General features: G+C 38.2%; 1 protein-coding gene across 3 annotated transcripts in view; it reads right to left on the bottom strand.

Annotated features, from left to right (window-relative positions):
* The window catches only part of LOC126974167 (nardilysin-like), a 48008-nt gene that overhangs the window by 8397 nt on the left and 23742 nt on the right, over positions 1-15869 (bottom strand). The window contains exons 9-19 of one of the 3 annotated variants that reach the window (XM_050821604.1): positions 13882-13959; positions 12546-12686; positions 12026-12155; positions 10463-10721; positions 10058-10192; positions 8358-8406; positions 8112-8213; positions 6960-7093; positions 5959-6088; positions 1757-1861; positions 626-769 (exon numbers count right to left, since the gene is read on the bottom strand). In XM_050821604.1, the coding sequence (XP_050677561.1) occupies positions 626-769; positions 1757-1861; positions 5959-6088; positions 6960-7093; positions 8112-8213; positions 8358-8406; positions 10058-10192; positions 10463-10721; positions 12026-12155; positions 12546-12686; positions 13882-13959 (1407 nt within the window). Of the gene's footprint in view, positions 1-625; positions 770-1756; positions 1862-5958; positions 6089-6959; positions 7094-8111; positions 8214-8357; positions 8421-10057; positions 10193-10462; positions 10722-12025; positions 12156-12545; positions 12687-13881; positions 13960-15869 lie in introns of those variants that run through there. The other 2 variants (XR_007731487.1, XM_050821605.1) reach the window with 2 other exon arrangements.

Here is a 15869-nt window from a genome sequence, read left to right on the forward strand (position 1 = left end):
GTTTTCATAGAATCCTTCAAGTATCATACATGTTACGAACGTATCGGCTTGAAAAGGAAAACGACGCGAACTACAATCACAGATTAAAGTGGGATAGTATGAGTATATATGACCTACTCAAAATTTCCGCTAATATGATTCATTTAAAAACGGACTCAGTTTTTAGCTGCATAGAGTTCATAACATATTAATAAATTTAGTTTACGCCACTGGTCTGGCGGCTGTCAAAGTGCTTTTGTGCCTGTTTGATATTCGCCATTTTGGCGCTGTTGGCCATATAGCGAGAGTCTGCGGTACTGAAACAAGTGATGGCAACCTCAGTTAAACAAACATCGATAAGAAAACTATTTAAAAAAAATGTGTACTTTATTACGTTGATTCCTGAAGTATAAATAGCACGGAAAACGACCGAAATTAATTCAAAATGCAATAATACTTCAGAGTACTATACGCTTCTCTCGCAGCCATTTGTAGTATACGTCAAAATTTGTTCTCTGGACGCTCGCAAGTGGCGCTTCAAATAATCACAAAAGAAATTGCTGTCAAAGATATGGAATAGCCTGTCCAGAGGTATTTATACGATGTAGTCATACCTACTCACAGCTGTACACCTCGCACTACTAACCATTAGAACCTCCAGTGTGGCCGTGTCGTTGACGGTGGCGACCTCGCCCTGGTAGTAGTTGGTGACGATACTGTTGGTAGAGGCCGGGTTGAGGCTCATCACGCGAAGCTTCCGATCACCCAGTGGCAGCTGGTGCACTTTTATCTGACAGTACAAATAATAACAGTAATAGTTAAAATAGAGGCATACTGGCTGGATGAAGGGAGGAGGTGGAGGGAGCCTACAGGCGTGCTATGTGACTCTAAAATGCCCATACCAATAAAAGGCAGTTATCAAAACTGCCGTAAGACCAGCACTAATGTACGGCTCGGAATGCTGGGCGCTCAAAAAGCAGCAGGAACACAGGATGCATGTCGCCGAGATGAAAATGCTCAGATGGTCTGGTGGCGTCACTTGCTTGGACAACAACGGCACATTTAGAGTCAGGCCAATCCTAGAAAAGCTGTTGGAGACTAGCATGGAAATCAGTAATAGACAAAGATCTACAAAAAGCCCAAATAGATCCGCAGACGACCCAGGACAGAACGTCCTGGCGAAGACTGATTAGGAGAGCCGACCCCATCTAAAATGGGATGGGCACACATACAAAAGAGTGCAAAAGTAGATCTTGTAGATGGAGCCACAACCTGAGAGTTGAACTAAACAACATGTTATGTTTTTTTTTAAAGTGATAACCCTCACTTCTAGGATTAATACACAAATAAAATTTGAAAAACAAAATTTTATGAACGATGCGGGATTCGAACCCACGACCTCCGGCGTTTTCTTTCAAATATGTATCATCAAGTAAATTTGATCGCATCGAACCTTTGTAAGTTTGTACAGGACGGCGGCTAAGTGGTTACGTCACACACACAGCGGTGCCTTTTTACTGCATTAGATTCAGTGTTCTGGTTTGAAGGGCGCCGTGAGGCAGGGGCAAAGTGACGAGGGCCATTGCAAGGCTACCGGGGTTTACACAGCTTTTACCTTATTTTGAGCTAGAAAGGTGAATTTATTAAATTCTTCCAGTTGTGGAGGGAAAAGTACTGGTTTTGTCGTGGGTTCGAGACCAGCATCGTTCATAAAAGTTTGTTTTTCAAATTTTATTTGTATATTTGAAAGTGTTTTAGTTTGACAGTCTTATCTTACCACCGGTGACTCAGCTTCAGGCAATCCCTCCCATTTGATGTTCTTCAGCACATTTTCGGATATCTTAATTGCGTCTGTCCATGCTATGTTGCCTTGCATCAGAATCTATTGGCATAAAAAAAAATATATTTTAGGTATTGCCAATCGCACTTATAATATTTACTATTGGTTTTTAGATTAACAAAATAAAATCTTTTTATTATTTTACGCGCGCATGGGGCGCAGTACAAAAAATTGAAATTGAATCCTAATATACTTAATATATTTTATAAAAGATTTTGTCTTTCCAAGTTACTAAGTAAAGGCAGTTATTTGTTGGTGAACCACTCTCTCAGACCCTTTCATTTACGAACAAACAGATGATAAATCTAGAGAGATTTAATATTTTTTTTTAAACTGCGCGATGATTGCTAATCTAATAATGTACTCATGTTAGATACAAAGAAAAAAATTACATCAAATAAACTCGTAATTAATTATACAATTTCCTTATGACTTTAAGGACAGGCATAATAAAAGTTGTCTGAGATGACGGACATTATGTGAAAACAAACACTACTAGATACAGGGTGGCGCAATAGAACGTGCATATTGCATCATCTATTTTCGCGGGGTAGAAAGTGCGCGGGCGGGGGGAGTCTGCATCGTTGGGTAGGCGAGCTCATGGAGTTTTAGTCACTATGAGTCACTTCGACGGGAAGCGTCGGGCATTTTGCGTGCGCGCATTTTACGAGAACTCTCGTTCATACATCGTTACTAGTCGTTTATATTGTTCTGAATATGGACTACGGCAAATTAGTGTAGCTCCGAGTGCTAATTTAATTAAAATATGGGTACAGCGTTTTGAAAAGACTGGTTCAACGTTTAAACCACAAGCAAAAGGTTGTCCAGAACATCTAGGACCGACGACAATATTGAGAGAGTTATGCAGTCTGTACGAGGAGATCCACTAATGTCTACTCGCAAGAGATCGTGTGTCTTTCACTTATCGAGACGAAATTTGCAACGAATTTTAAACTTGGATCTTAAACTGCATCCTTACAAGCTGCAGTTAACACAAGAATTGAAAGAGTCTGACTTCGGAGCAAGGCTCGCATTTGCTAATGAAATGCTTAATCGATTTTCCAATTTTGACAATATCCTTTTCTCAGATGAGGCCCACTTCCATATCAATGGGTTCGTAAACCGTCAAAATTGTCGTTACTGGAACAGTGAGAATCCCAAACTCAAGCACCAGAAACCACTGCATAGTCCTAAAGTGACAGTATGGGCAGCAATCTCTGGTAGAGGAATAATTGGACCGTTTTTCTTTGAAAATGCGCGGGGGCAAAACGTCACTGTTAATACCGAACGCTATGTTGCGATGTTGGAAGGTTTTTTGGCTCCAGAGCTTGAAAATTCAAGAATAGTGAATTCTAGGACTTGGTTTCAACAAGACGGAGCTACCTGTCACACATCAAATGACTCCATGGCGGTTGTGAAACAGATGTTCCCTGGCAGACTGACTTCGAAAAGAGGTGATATCCCATGGCCCCCACGTAGTCCAGACGTGACGCCTCCTGACTTTTTTTTGTGGGGATACCTCAAGAACAAAGTCTACAGCAGTAATCCGAAAAACATCGATCAGCTCAAGGAGAATATCCGTGATGAAATGGCAGCAATTACACCAGCATTACTGAAGAAAGTTTTCAATAACTTCCGTTTGCGATTAGAGGAGTGTCGTCGTAGAGAGGGTCATCATTTAGACGATGTTATTTTTAAAAAATAAACTTCAGTTATTTCTTAATAATACCTCAGTTTTATTTTAACTATACCTTTTGTATTTATTTTTTAATCAATATTTTAAATATGCACGTTCTATTGCGCCACCTGTATCTCTTTATAAATTTTTGTTTGTTTCCAGGACGATACGCTTTTCTAAAAGGCCGGAAACGCTCCTACGATTCCTCTGGTGTTGCAGGGGAATGTGGGCGGCGGTGATCACTTAACATCAAGTGACCTGTAGACTTCTCCTCACTCGTCCTTTTCCAAAAAAAGTAAAATTCATATACTTTTCTGTTTATTAATCGATTAATTTAATCTTCACTTCCTACGCGACTAAGTCTGCGACCCGCGTAACATTAATAGAGTATTTTATAACTCCATCAAATTACATCACAGACTATGTCAAAACAATATTTCGTGAAAATCGGCTAATGTTTGGCCGCCAAAGTATACCAGACAGACGTTGTTCCAGCCTGAGCTGTTATTTTGATATCACAAACAGACATTTCAACTTTAATTGTATGGTAATGATGAATAACAGTACACAGTCATAATATACATAGTTATGTAAGGCGCCACCTACACGAGCGAGAGCAACCCAACAAAGAGTTAGGGACTACGCGCACTTATTCAGCTCCATTCGCGTTTCGCTGAACGATTTTGGTCACACTTATACAGCTCTGCTTCTATCAGCCGCGTACGGAACTTTAAATCACGTCTGCACTATTTTATCTTTGCGTGCATAATGCTTACGACAATACAGGTCGCAACTTGTCGACAAGGAGTCGCGAACCATCCCTGTAAAGAGCTCTTCCGCCGCATTCGACGGCGAACAGCGCTGTACTCGGCGGAACAGCGCCGAACGCTCTCTATAGCATTCGCATAATAAAAACACATTTATCCTCATTTTATGCTGGTTTGCCGCGAAAGCTAAATGGACGCGGAAAGCTGAATCGACGCGTACACGTCTCCATACAAAATTGTTGTTTTCTATGGACAAAAGCTGAAAAGAGCTGAATAAGTGCGCGTAGTCCCTTAACCGGTAACGCGAGTCACTCGTAAACGCCACGTAACGTAGAGGCGCTAAGGAATCTACACGCCACCGCTCGAGTAGGTACATTAGTTGTTGTTTGATAAAAGTTCATTTGACAGCGCGCTTGTCACTTCGAGCACGCCGTGTTTCAAGCGCGTGGCTATACGTTGCTCGCATTCAGGACAATCTTAGTTGTATCGCAACGGTAATAAAGTACACACATAACTATAAAAAATTAAAAAGTACTAAAATATTGCAGCAGTAAGGAAAAATATTAGCATTCAAATTTGATAGCATTATAATATGTACAAAACCTGCACAGAGATGTCGCTGCTGTCATAGAAAATCCAAAATATTAAAAAGTCACTGTAATAACAAGGAGTCTAATAATTATTAGGATACATTTAAAGTGAATGTGAAAAATATTTTTAATACTGTTACTCAAAAAGTGGCGTATTGCAGGGACGTATAGCGTTCGGGATGTGGGCTTTTACACACCAGAGCTTTTTCTTTTCCCTTTTTCTGAACTCGTGCGTTCTCTTAGCCAACTGTCAAAATAATGTCTATTAAAAAGAAAAAACCAACCACGAAGTTTTTACAAAATAAAATTCATAGAAGTTTTTATGATCCATACAAATATTTCTAAAAAGAGGCTACTAATTTGTTTCAATATCAGATTTAATGATTTGATTCAATGAGTTATAATGGCTAGGTTTAATTTCATTTCATCTCATTAAATTTCATATCAATAAAAAAAATCTACTGAAGACTTGGCTGTATGTATAGTTCCCTTTGCCTACCCAGAATTGGTGAAGAAAACAAAAAAAACTCTGCTTATATTCTTTTACGGTTGGCGCCATTTTCCATGATTGGTTAGTCGAGTTTTTATTATTGTGTTTTTATTATTCTATTAAATTGCTTAATTTTTTCGCAACTGTATTAAAAATAGTTGTTCAGTACCCTTGTTCCGACTGTCAACCCTCACCTTCGGTTGCGCCTCGGCTCGGTCATGTCTTTTTGCAATGACAGGCTTTCCGCACTCGTAATGAAATATACTATTACAATATATGTTATTAAAGGAAAAATAAATTACTTACAAAATATTTTGTTGTTTTATTATTATATTAACCATAGTTATATATGTAACAATTATAAATAGTAGGTATAGGTATGTGTAGCTATTGCCTTAAAAAGTTTTCAAAACACGATAACAGATGGCGGTACTTTGTCATTCCCATTTTAATAGTTGAGTTAGGTCTCTATTAGTATATACAAAGGTACTCTGAGCTCGCGCTGTGTGACACGTTCGTCGTTCGAAAAGAGTTACTTAGAACATATCACTAGCTCGTGGAGGAGGAGTCCAACAAATTCGCAATAGGAGAGGATTTTTTTGAAATTCGTGTACCTGTAAGTAGAGTTTGTCCAGGAACCTGTCGGTGAAGTCCTGCAGCTCTTCCAGGGTGATGTTCTGTATGAGTGAGACCTTGTCCCGCACCGATATGTACGGCTCTATCAGCACGTTCATACGAACATCTCTGCCCAATTAACAATAAACATTGTATAACCGAATAAAAAAATTATAGGAATATATATTATGTTCTCTCATGGATGCCATTGTCAGATCTGGACCATTACAATGGTACCAAACGGGAAGCACCAGCTTTCAAATAAAAAAAGAATTATCAAAATCGGTTCGACCAGTCGAAAGATTTGAGGTAACAAGCATAAAAAAAACCAACGAATTGAGAAAATCCTCCTTTTTTGAAGTCGGTTAATAATTAGAAAGTTGAAGTAAGAATAATTTCGCATATATAATAATATTATGAATATATCAACATATTTCATGTTTAACTATACTTCAAACTAGACACCACACAGACACCAGAGTCACGATACCACACTGAGACAGTATCAAAATGTACCCCGAAGAGATAGCACTACTGCTGTATGTAAGTAGGAAAATTTAAGAGAAAAAGGAAACAGCGGTGGGTTCATCCTTATTTAGCCTTATCAAGCACTATCGGAATTATCTTTTTCTATGATAATAAAGGACGAGGAAAGTAGGTAATTGATACGGACTCCCCATTAAAATGCAGTGCCGCTCAGGATTTTTGAAAGACCCAAAAATTCTGAGGTGCACTACAACTGCGCTCGCCACCTTGAGACATAAGTTGTTAAGTCTCATTTGCCCAGTAATTCTTACACATTACTGCTTCGCGGTAGAAATAGGCGCCGTTGTGGTACCCATAATCTAGCCGGCATCCTGTGCAAAGGTGCCTCCCACTGGTAGTGTTGTAGATATTTTTTTTACATTTTAGCGGGTTTTTTGTTTGGGTTTGTATTAATGTTTTTTTTTTGTTGGATTAGGTGATCAAACGAATCTATTCATTAGTAGAAGCTTCTCACTGGGACAGCTTGTGCGGCTTGAGCAGTACGTTGTGGTAGCTCCGCGCACGAACCTCCCGCACCGCCTCGAACATGTGTCGGTCCACTCGCCCGCTCGCTGCTCGCATCTCACGCGTCACCAGATCCACCACTAACTACACAAACATAAGATATTTTATCTACACCCATACTTTAAATCTTCTATTAAAGATTCTGAAACAGTTAGCTTATTGCCAACATTAAAACAACCAATGTTCTAATCACTATTACATCATCCAAACGAGTGTTGTAATGTTGTACTGAATTTCATAACAACACTCCTATGTTTTTTTTTTGATCCCTTCATGCGCAAAGAGTTTCAACAGACAGCCACATTCTTATTGCTCCATGCGTGGTATCTGTATGAATTTCAAATCGCGTTTTTTCACATTTTAGTTTACGCGTGTTCCACACAACCAGAACGTCGCGCGCCGTAAAAAAAGCAGGTTATTCCGTATTCGAATCCCCGCCATTTTTCTTGGATATTTTTTTTGTTTTGTTTACAAAAAAATAGCGATTCATTTTAAACGCTAGAACAGAACATAATATTCAAGTGAATTTTAATTATTGCACTACACAAAATGTAAATACTACTATAATAAATAATTGTTTCATTAATACTTAGTTTATTTGTATATAAACAATAATGGATGATATTAGGTTACAACTAGGACTGGTGTTTTAATGTTAGGAGTAAGCTAACTGTTTCAGAATCTTTTAGAGGATTCATATTCTGGGTGTAGATAAAGTCTTGTATGCAACTGTTGATAATTAGGTATTAAAACACTCATGTGATACTATTATCATCCACATTCGTGTTTTAATACCCCTTATTACACAACAGTTGCATAAATAACTAATACACAATATTTATTTATTTATTGGTCTTACAGCGATTTTACATAAAAATATTTCTTAAACAATTAACAATAAAAGGCATTTATTTTCTCAAAATTGATTCTTTTAGAATTATATTTCATGTAATTTCTAATATACTAGATACTACTTGCTCACTAGACACTCGACTGAGTTACGCCCTCGACTTCAGCTCGGGCTGCAATCTACAGCCTCGTGTGTACTAGCAACTTAGCTCACTCGTATCATAATATACTATTATCATATTGAGTTACTCACGTGCAGGTTCTGGCTGTACCCGCTCACTTTGAAGATTAAGCCCTTGTCTGCGACGTACACAGAGTGCAAGAGATCCGCCATGTTGGCTTGGTACACTTCTTCCTGTTTATGACAATAATGTACTAATTTAATTTGTGCTAATATTAATGGACTTGCAGCATTCCAACTCACGTCTCTGTAGGACTAAATGTCAGAAGCAAGCAATAGTCTCACTTTTATTACATATTAAAAAATATAGATTCTCACCTTGAGTTCTTGCTGCAAGACATCATTGAACAGATCTAGAAGGCAGGACCTGCAAACATACAACTGTAACATTTTTATGTCATCTTTATCTTCCTATCACACACACAGGCATCAAAAACATAACGTTCTGAAAGCTACAGATGTGTCAGTTTGTACATTTTTTTTTATGGAATAGGAGGACAAACGAGCGTACGGGTCACCTGTTGTTAAGTGATCACCGCCGCCCACACTCTCCTGCAACACCAGAGGAATCACAGGAGCGTTGCCGGCCTTTAAGGAAGGTGTGTGCGCTTTTTTTGAAGGTACCCATGTCGTATCGTCCCGGAAACACCGCACAAGGAAGCTCATTCCACAGCTTTGTTGTTGAAAACCGTACATAAAGGATTTTTGATTTATAATGAATACGACAGTTTTGATTTGTGCTGTTAATGTTAAATAGAATGGTTTATTTCGCTATTTCCACAGTCCAAGTTTTTACTTTTGCCTTTTCGTATACAATGACCTAGACTAAAACTAGATATTTTTGTATTTATATAATATTTTACATACATTGTATTAACACGCCTACTGTCAGATATTATGATCATTGTACGTAAACATTTTTATCTCTTACAAAAAACTTTTTACGAAAAGTATCGACCATAAAGGAATGTTTTTTTTATTCTAAGCAAAGAAAATGGCAACGCTGCTTAAAAGATGAGGTTGTATCGTCAGCGTTTGCGAGGAAAATAATAGCTAACAAATGTAACAGTACTCCTAGCTCTCCAGCAATACGTGAGTGTTTAGTTGGTAATCTGACATTAATAAAAAGTATGTTGATGAAAATAATGTAGGTATTATTAAAAGTCTTAAAGTTCATACCAATATGAATTAATTTCTTAAATATTATATGCATGAAAATGGACACAATTATTGCTGTCTCTTAACCGCTAGATAGCGGTAAAAACTAAAATATGTGTATAATAGTGACTTTGTATTAAGTATCATACTACGCGAACTAGGCTTTTGAGATAAAAGTGGAAAGCAGTTTATCGAATTATGAAGCTATCAAGAAAAGCGGTCTCGATACGTAAATTTTTCAGAGTTTCCGTGATCTAACAAAAGTGACAATATTTATTTATTCATAAGTTTTGCCAAGAACGCAAATTTTGAAATTGGGTTTGAAATTCGCTGTATATCATATATATGTACACTTTTAGAATAGGGGTAATAAGGGCCTTTTCCCCGATGTTTGGAAAACTACCTTCTTCTAGAGATTTTATTCAATATGATAAAAAGGTTCAGACAATAATTATTCCTTTGATAATTTCTATATAAAAAGGAGACGAATTCCATCAATCCGACCGCTAATAGTAAATGTAAGTTTTTATATATATTAAATAAAATAAGTATAAAATAATACTTAACGATGGTAAGATTTATTTCCATTTGATACGTTTTTTGTTCAGCTGTCGCTCTTGCACTCTAAAGTAGCACAGTACGGGTTTTTTTTTGTATTTTTAAGAGGTTCTTTATTCAATGGCTTTTAGAAACGGACTGATATGCGGAGCGCGTATATGCGCCTTCTACTATTTTTCTGTGTTCTGCGCTTAAAACTTGAAAAAAAAAAGAACTTGAAACTAAAAACGTTGAAATAAATGTTCTTTTCTTTCATTCAAAAACTTATATTATTAGCTTAACTACAATGACAGTATACTCACTCCCGGGGCGACTTTAAGGTGAGCGGCGTAATGAAGTAGAAATAAAGCAGTGCAGTCGGAAACCGGAACTTAAAGTCGGGCTTGTACCAGAGCTCCATGTGCCGGTTCTTACGAAGGAGGTTAGGTTGATCCAGTCTGAAAGCGTACGCTCAAATTACTTTTAAATGAAACGAATATGATGAATTGCAGAAAACGATCATAGAATTAATTGCAATAAGAACAAATAAATTGAAAAGAATAACGAAAAAAAAAATTTTTTTCCTGCAGTATTTTTTCCGTTCATTGGTGGAAACCGCATGGAAATCAGTTTGGTAGTTTTTGTCTTTATACTTTGTAAGTATAAAGACAAAAACTACCGCAGCGTGTGATTGTGTTTTATAATATGTGAATATTTTCAATCGTCACCTGAAGTTTTCAACGGTGGCGATCAAGTCTCCCTGTTTAAATACTTTCGTACTCTTCTTCTCATCTTGCAACCTCTTGTGGATGTCCTTGGCGCTGCTCTGTGCGAGGTTGAGTCCCAACTCCTCCGCTTGTTCGAGGTAGGGCTGCGCCGGAGGTACCAGGTCAAAGTTGTCCGTTAGGTAAATGTTCTTCTCCGGTAAGTGGAACTGGGGGTACGGCTCCACCTTAAGCCATCTTTTTAGCCAAGGTGTGGGAATTTCTGGAAGAAAGAAAACCTAGATTGAAAAGACAAATCTTACGAGTGTTGCCGGCCTTTTAGAAAAGTGTATGCGCTTTTTTTTCAGCTCATTCCATAGTATGGTATTATGTGGAAAAAAGTTCCTTGAAAACCCTTTGTAAGAAAACGCCACTTATCCAGATGTTAAGGATGATAATATCCAAGAATGTGGCGTGTATCTATATACACGCTATACCGCTTTATCTCGAGGCACGGTTGTATTTCGTCTTTCTCGCAAATTTCTGTGATCTGAACGCCTCAGTCCAGGAAGTGATACGCCTGATTTTACAGTCAGCTTTTTAACTGACGCAGCGAACCAGGGCTGCGATCTGCTACCGATCGGTACAAAAGAGCTTGGTATAAATATATCCACTATAGCACAGGCATTAGAATTATCCGTCCCAATCTGGTTCTGGGTCGCTGGTGTTTGGAGCGCGGGCATCAGATAGGCACTACACTCCTGAATAGGTAATGGTCAGATGTCCCAAGAGAGCCGTTCAGAGATGATCAATTAAGCATGGCATGTGGCTATCCACGTCTGGGAGCCACGCAGACGATTCAACCAATTGATACAGAGCATGCACCAATGCAAAATTAGTGCGCCTAGTCTGTGGCCTTGTGTATAGTGTCCGTTGAAGTCATCAAAGGTTATGATTTCAGCGGAGGATTTATGCAAGCCCGTTGTCAATTGATGTTCAAACGGGCTACGTTAATGAGATAATCCGTTTCTGCGTAAGAACTATGGGATCTGTAGCCACACCCGCGGATGCATTCCTAAAATCTACACGCAAACAGAGAGTAGACAGGACCTTACACTAAAAACTGTCGAGAGGGCGACGACAGATATCCTCCCAAATAAAAACACACAACCCGCCATGACGCAAAACGTTATGCTCAAATTTTTACACTATCTATGTTAAACACGATATGCCGCACGGCCGAGATATTTGTATCTCAGTAAGCAATAAATATCAAGGCCAGCTGCGCCTTCTCAAAATTGTGGAGGACGGCGTTTAAATTAGGTTGAATTCTTCAAAATGCCACGTGCCCTTAAATATTACCAATACCTTATGATTCCCCGGTGTTGTAAGAGCACGCAAGTTCGCCCTATTAATCCCATAAGTTAAATCAAATACAATTTCTTTTGGAACAATTATCATAATGAACGCTGGTCGCGTTACCATAAATCATAGTAGTAACATTGAGGCGACGGGGTTGCTTCACTATGCCTCCCATATACAGCAATGTTTTGACATTAAACTAAAATGTATTTATAAAAAGCTCACCTTGTTTTTTATATTCAGTCCCGAACCATTTCTCTTTCTCGTCGTAATGTATGGGCTTCGAATGCTTGTTCGAAAGTATCATGATGTTTACTTTTTCTGGAGTCATGCAATCCAGAACATCTGTGATCCCCTAAAAATTATAATTAAGTTAAGACTAGATTTATATGGCAATGATTCCTACAATCTTGTGAACTAAGAAGACATTAATACCCAAAGTGATATGGTTGATATCTTATCATGCTGGCTATATATATGCTGGTTTTTTCCCTTCCTCCCTTCCTTGGTTTTTTCCATTCGCATCAACCGTTTCGCAATTTAACTGACACACAGGGTCCGCAGGATTATTTTTGCCTATGTGTACTAATTATGGATATATAAGTATTAATTTTTCGTAATATGCGAGAACGGCTTTGATCACTTACCACGTGGTGACCCGTACCTTCATTTGTCCTCCTGATTATGTAAAGAAGACAATCTGTAACTATCTACATTGTCAATAAGCAAAGGAAAAAAAGCACACCTTGGGATCGTACTTGAAGTAGAGCCGGTCACCGATTATGTAGTGCTGTGGCGGGAAGTACTGCATGTTCTCCGCGAGAGATTCCACGTAGTCCGACGGCTGAGACTCCTCATCAAACCGGAAGCTTGTATCTTCTATTTTCTGTATCGAACATAGTGGTATTTTAACACAGCTGACAAGTTACATACACTATGTCTGACCAGAGGGACGGGCAGAGATCAAGATAGAACTGCAAAGTCTTGAAACACGGTGCTAGAGAAACTCGAGTGGAGCCTAGTGGGGAGAAGCATAGACTACGTGGCCAATGTTAGCAAAAATAAAGAAAAAAGCTAGGAAGCCACACACAGCCGGATCTTAAAATTGATTCGTCCCTATGACTCTCGAGCGTCGAGCTCGTCCGTCACGAAAACAATTCACTTTTTTCCCTATGGACGAGCCTCAAAGGCCGGTCTATACTAAACGTGCTCGGCTTATGCTCACTGACACCCTCAAAGACGTATCTTAACAAACATGTCCATGTTGTGCATGATTGAAGGTTTAGTTGTATGTAGAAGTACTCGCACCCATCACGGTGAGTGTCTCCAAGACCCGCTTGATGTGATTCCTGCCGTTGGATTCAATCATGATCGCATCACAAGCCACAATTTATGTACAATTTTTTATTACAATATGTAACGGAACAAGCCGATGATGTGCAGCATCACTTGTCAACAGATAGGAAGTATCCAGTTCTCTGTGAACGGCGGTCATTTGGCGCTGCCTAGAGACGTTGTAATGTTCCACTTTTGCTCACTAAAGTGAAACAACTAATCTTTACTATGTAGCACTACACCCGGGAAAGTCTGCACACAAGCGATAGCCGATTATGCCTTCCGCTGTACTGTGCATTCCTTATATAGCACTCAACGTCACACGGTTAACGTCACTGTCGATGTCATGACATTGACAATGATTAATTAATAAACGTCAATACACTACAGACGTCACTTCATTGTGTGGTTTCCACCGCATATTGCACGGGGATTGCTCCAAGGAGGTTTTTGAATTGGACCCTACGACCCAATACCACCTTACCACACCACACCAACTTAAATATCATCCTCACAGTCCGGATGTGTGTCCGCGTTCCAAAGTGCAGTTTTCAAAGAACTTTCTTTCACGTACTACCATACTAAATTAAATTTTCTTGTGCGGTGTTTCTTGATTAATAAGACATGGAATCCACGTAAAAGGCCGACATCGCTCCTGGTGATCACTTACCATCAGCCTGAAAGCCTGGGGTTTATTAGCACGCAGCTGTTTTTATCGAAATATGAATAATTTTGAATAAACTTACCTTTATTTCATCGAATATATGCTCTGACGGTCCAAGGTGCCTCAGCATATTTATATACGAGAAGACGGCTTCTATAACCTGGAGAGAACAAATCATCTTTAATAATGATTATACAACAATTCCAACAATCTATAAAATGCGTTCAAGGGATTCATTGAGAGAAAAGTTTGGTGAAATTAATATTATGACAGTACACTGCCCGAACATATACGAGAGCCTCCTATACGCTCATAAACATATAAGCCAATTTAAAAATAATAGTGATGTACATATTGTCAATACTCGAAACAAATATAAACTCGCAAATCCATCTACTAGGCTCCGTAAAATTGCTAAATCTTTTAAAGTGGATTGTGTTATATTTTATAATAAACTCCCAATTTATATTAAAATATTACCTTATTATCATATTAAAACATCAAAGGCCTATTATAATGTGAAAGATTATTTGAATGATAAAAATATTTGGAATTAATGTTCTAAATTTTGCTAATGAATATTGTTATACTCATTTGAATGCTATTGTAACTTTTGTACGTCATCCTAACTTGCACTAAATAACTAATAAAGTTTTACAGTGAATAAAGACTTTTTGACTTTGACTTTGACAACAGGGCGATCGATAATTGCAATACTTGTATTTAAAATAGTATTTTGAAAGTCATATGACCAGGTATGACATTGTTACAGCTTTGAGACTGCAATCCGGACATATTCCACTCAATAACTTTGCGGTAAGGTAACCTCACCTTTGTATGTAGAATGCGGTAGAATTGAGGTTGCATACCATATTATGGTGGAATGTGTCCGAATCGAGGCTGAAAGAATAAAATTTTCTCTGAAATAACAAATGAATTTATATGAAATAGGAGCATGTGATCTTATATTTATTTAGTTGGTTAAGTTAGGTTTAGATAATATAAAATGTGTTTTTTTTTTGTTATTTGCATCATTATGAGGGTGGCATGTACACTCTGTGATCAAACCCTATACAAATAAATAAAGATTAAAAAAAATATTGTGTAAAGTCCCTTAACGTCAACTACCAACAATTCGAAAGTATACTCGAGAACAACGGGCGCAAGAAATTCAGCAGACCATTTTTTTTTTCCTTAATTAGATTTCATTACAATAAAATTTATTAAGCACTAATGTACGGCTCGGAATGCTGGGCGCTCAAAAAGCAGCAGGAACACAGGATGCATATCGCCGAGATGAAAATGCTCAGATGGTCTGGTGGTGTCACTTGCTTGGACAACGGCACATTTAGAGTCAGGCCAATCCTAGAAAAGCTGTTGGAGACTAGATTGAGGTGGTATGGGCATGTCATGAAGCATCCAAAAGATCATATGACCAAAGAGGACGCGGAAGACCCCGATTAACATGGAAATCAGTAATAGACAAAGATCTACAAAAAGCCCAAATAGATCCGCAGAAGACCCAGGACAGAACGTCCTGGCGAAGACTGATTAGGAGAGCCGACCCCAACTAAAATGGGATAGTGCGAGGATAAATAAGAATTACAATAAAAATTTATTCATTAAATAACCTGCGGGCTGCCGCTTCATTCCCAAGGCGTGGTATAATTAGAAACCCTTTAATGCTACAATAACCTAAACCCTACAAACGTTTTCAAAAATTACATACATACATACATTTTTCTAGGATCATGTTGTAAAAGTAAAGATACATAGCCCAACAAAAGACCTAAGAAATCAAATTAGCCCAGTAGTAGGCATACAAGTTTATGTTTATTCCTCGTTTTATTAACGTTATGATTATCACTAAATGGCAGACGAAGATTGTATCCTACAGGATAAGAAGGATCTAAATAAATACTTTGATGAAAAGACACTGTTCATAAATAGAAAGACGGTGTCCAATAAGGACGTGAACTTTAAATAATAAGTTAAACAATAACAAGGGAACTTCGACTTTGTGTATTACGACGTAAGATAGAATTTGATATAGCACTACTGTATTGTTTA

Source organism: Leptidea sinapis, chromosome 31 (assembly GCF_905404315.1).
Source record: "Leptidea sinapis chromosome 31, ilLepSina1.1, whole genome shotgun sequence".
Taxonomy (NCBI): Eukaryota; Metazoa; Arthropoda; class Insecta; order Lepidoptera; family Pieridae; genus Leptidea; species Leptidea sinapis.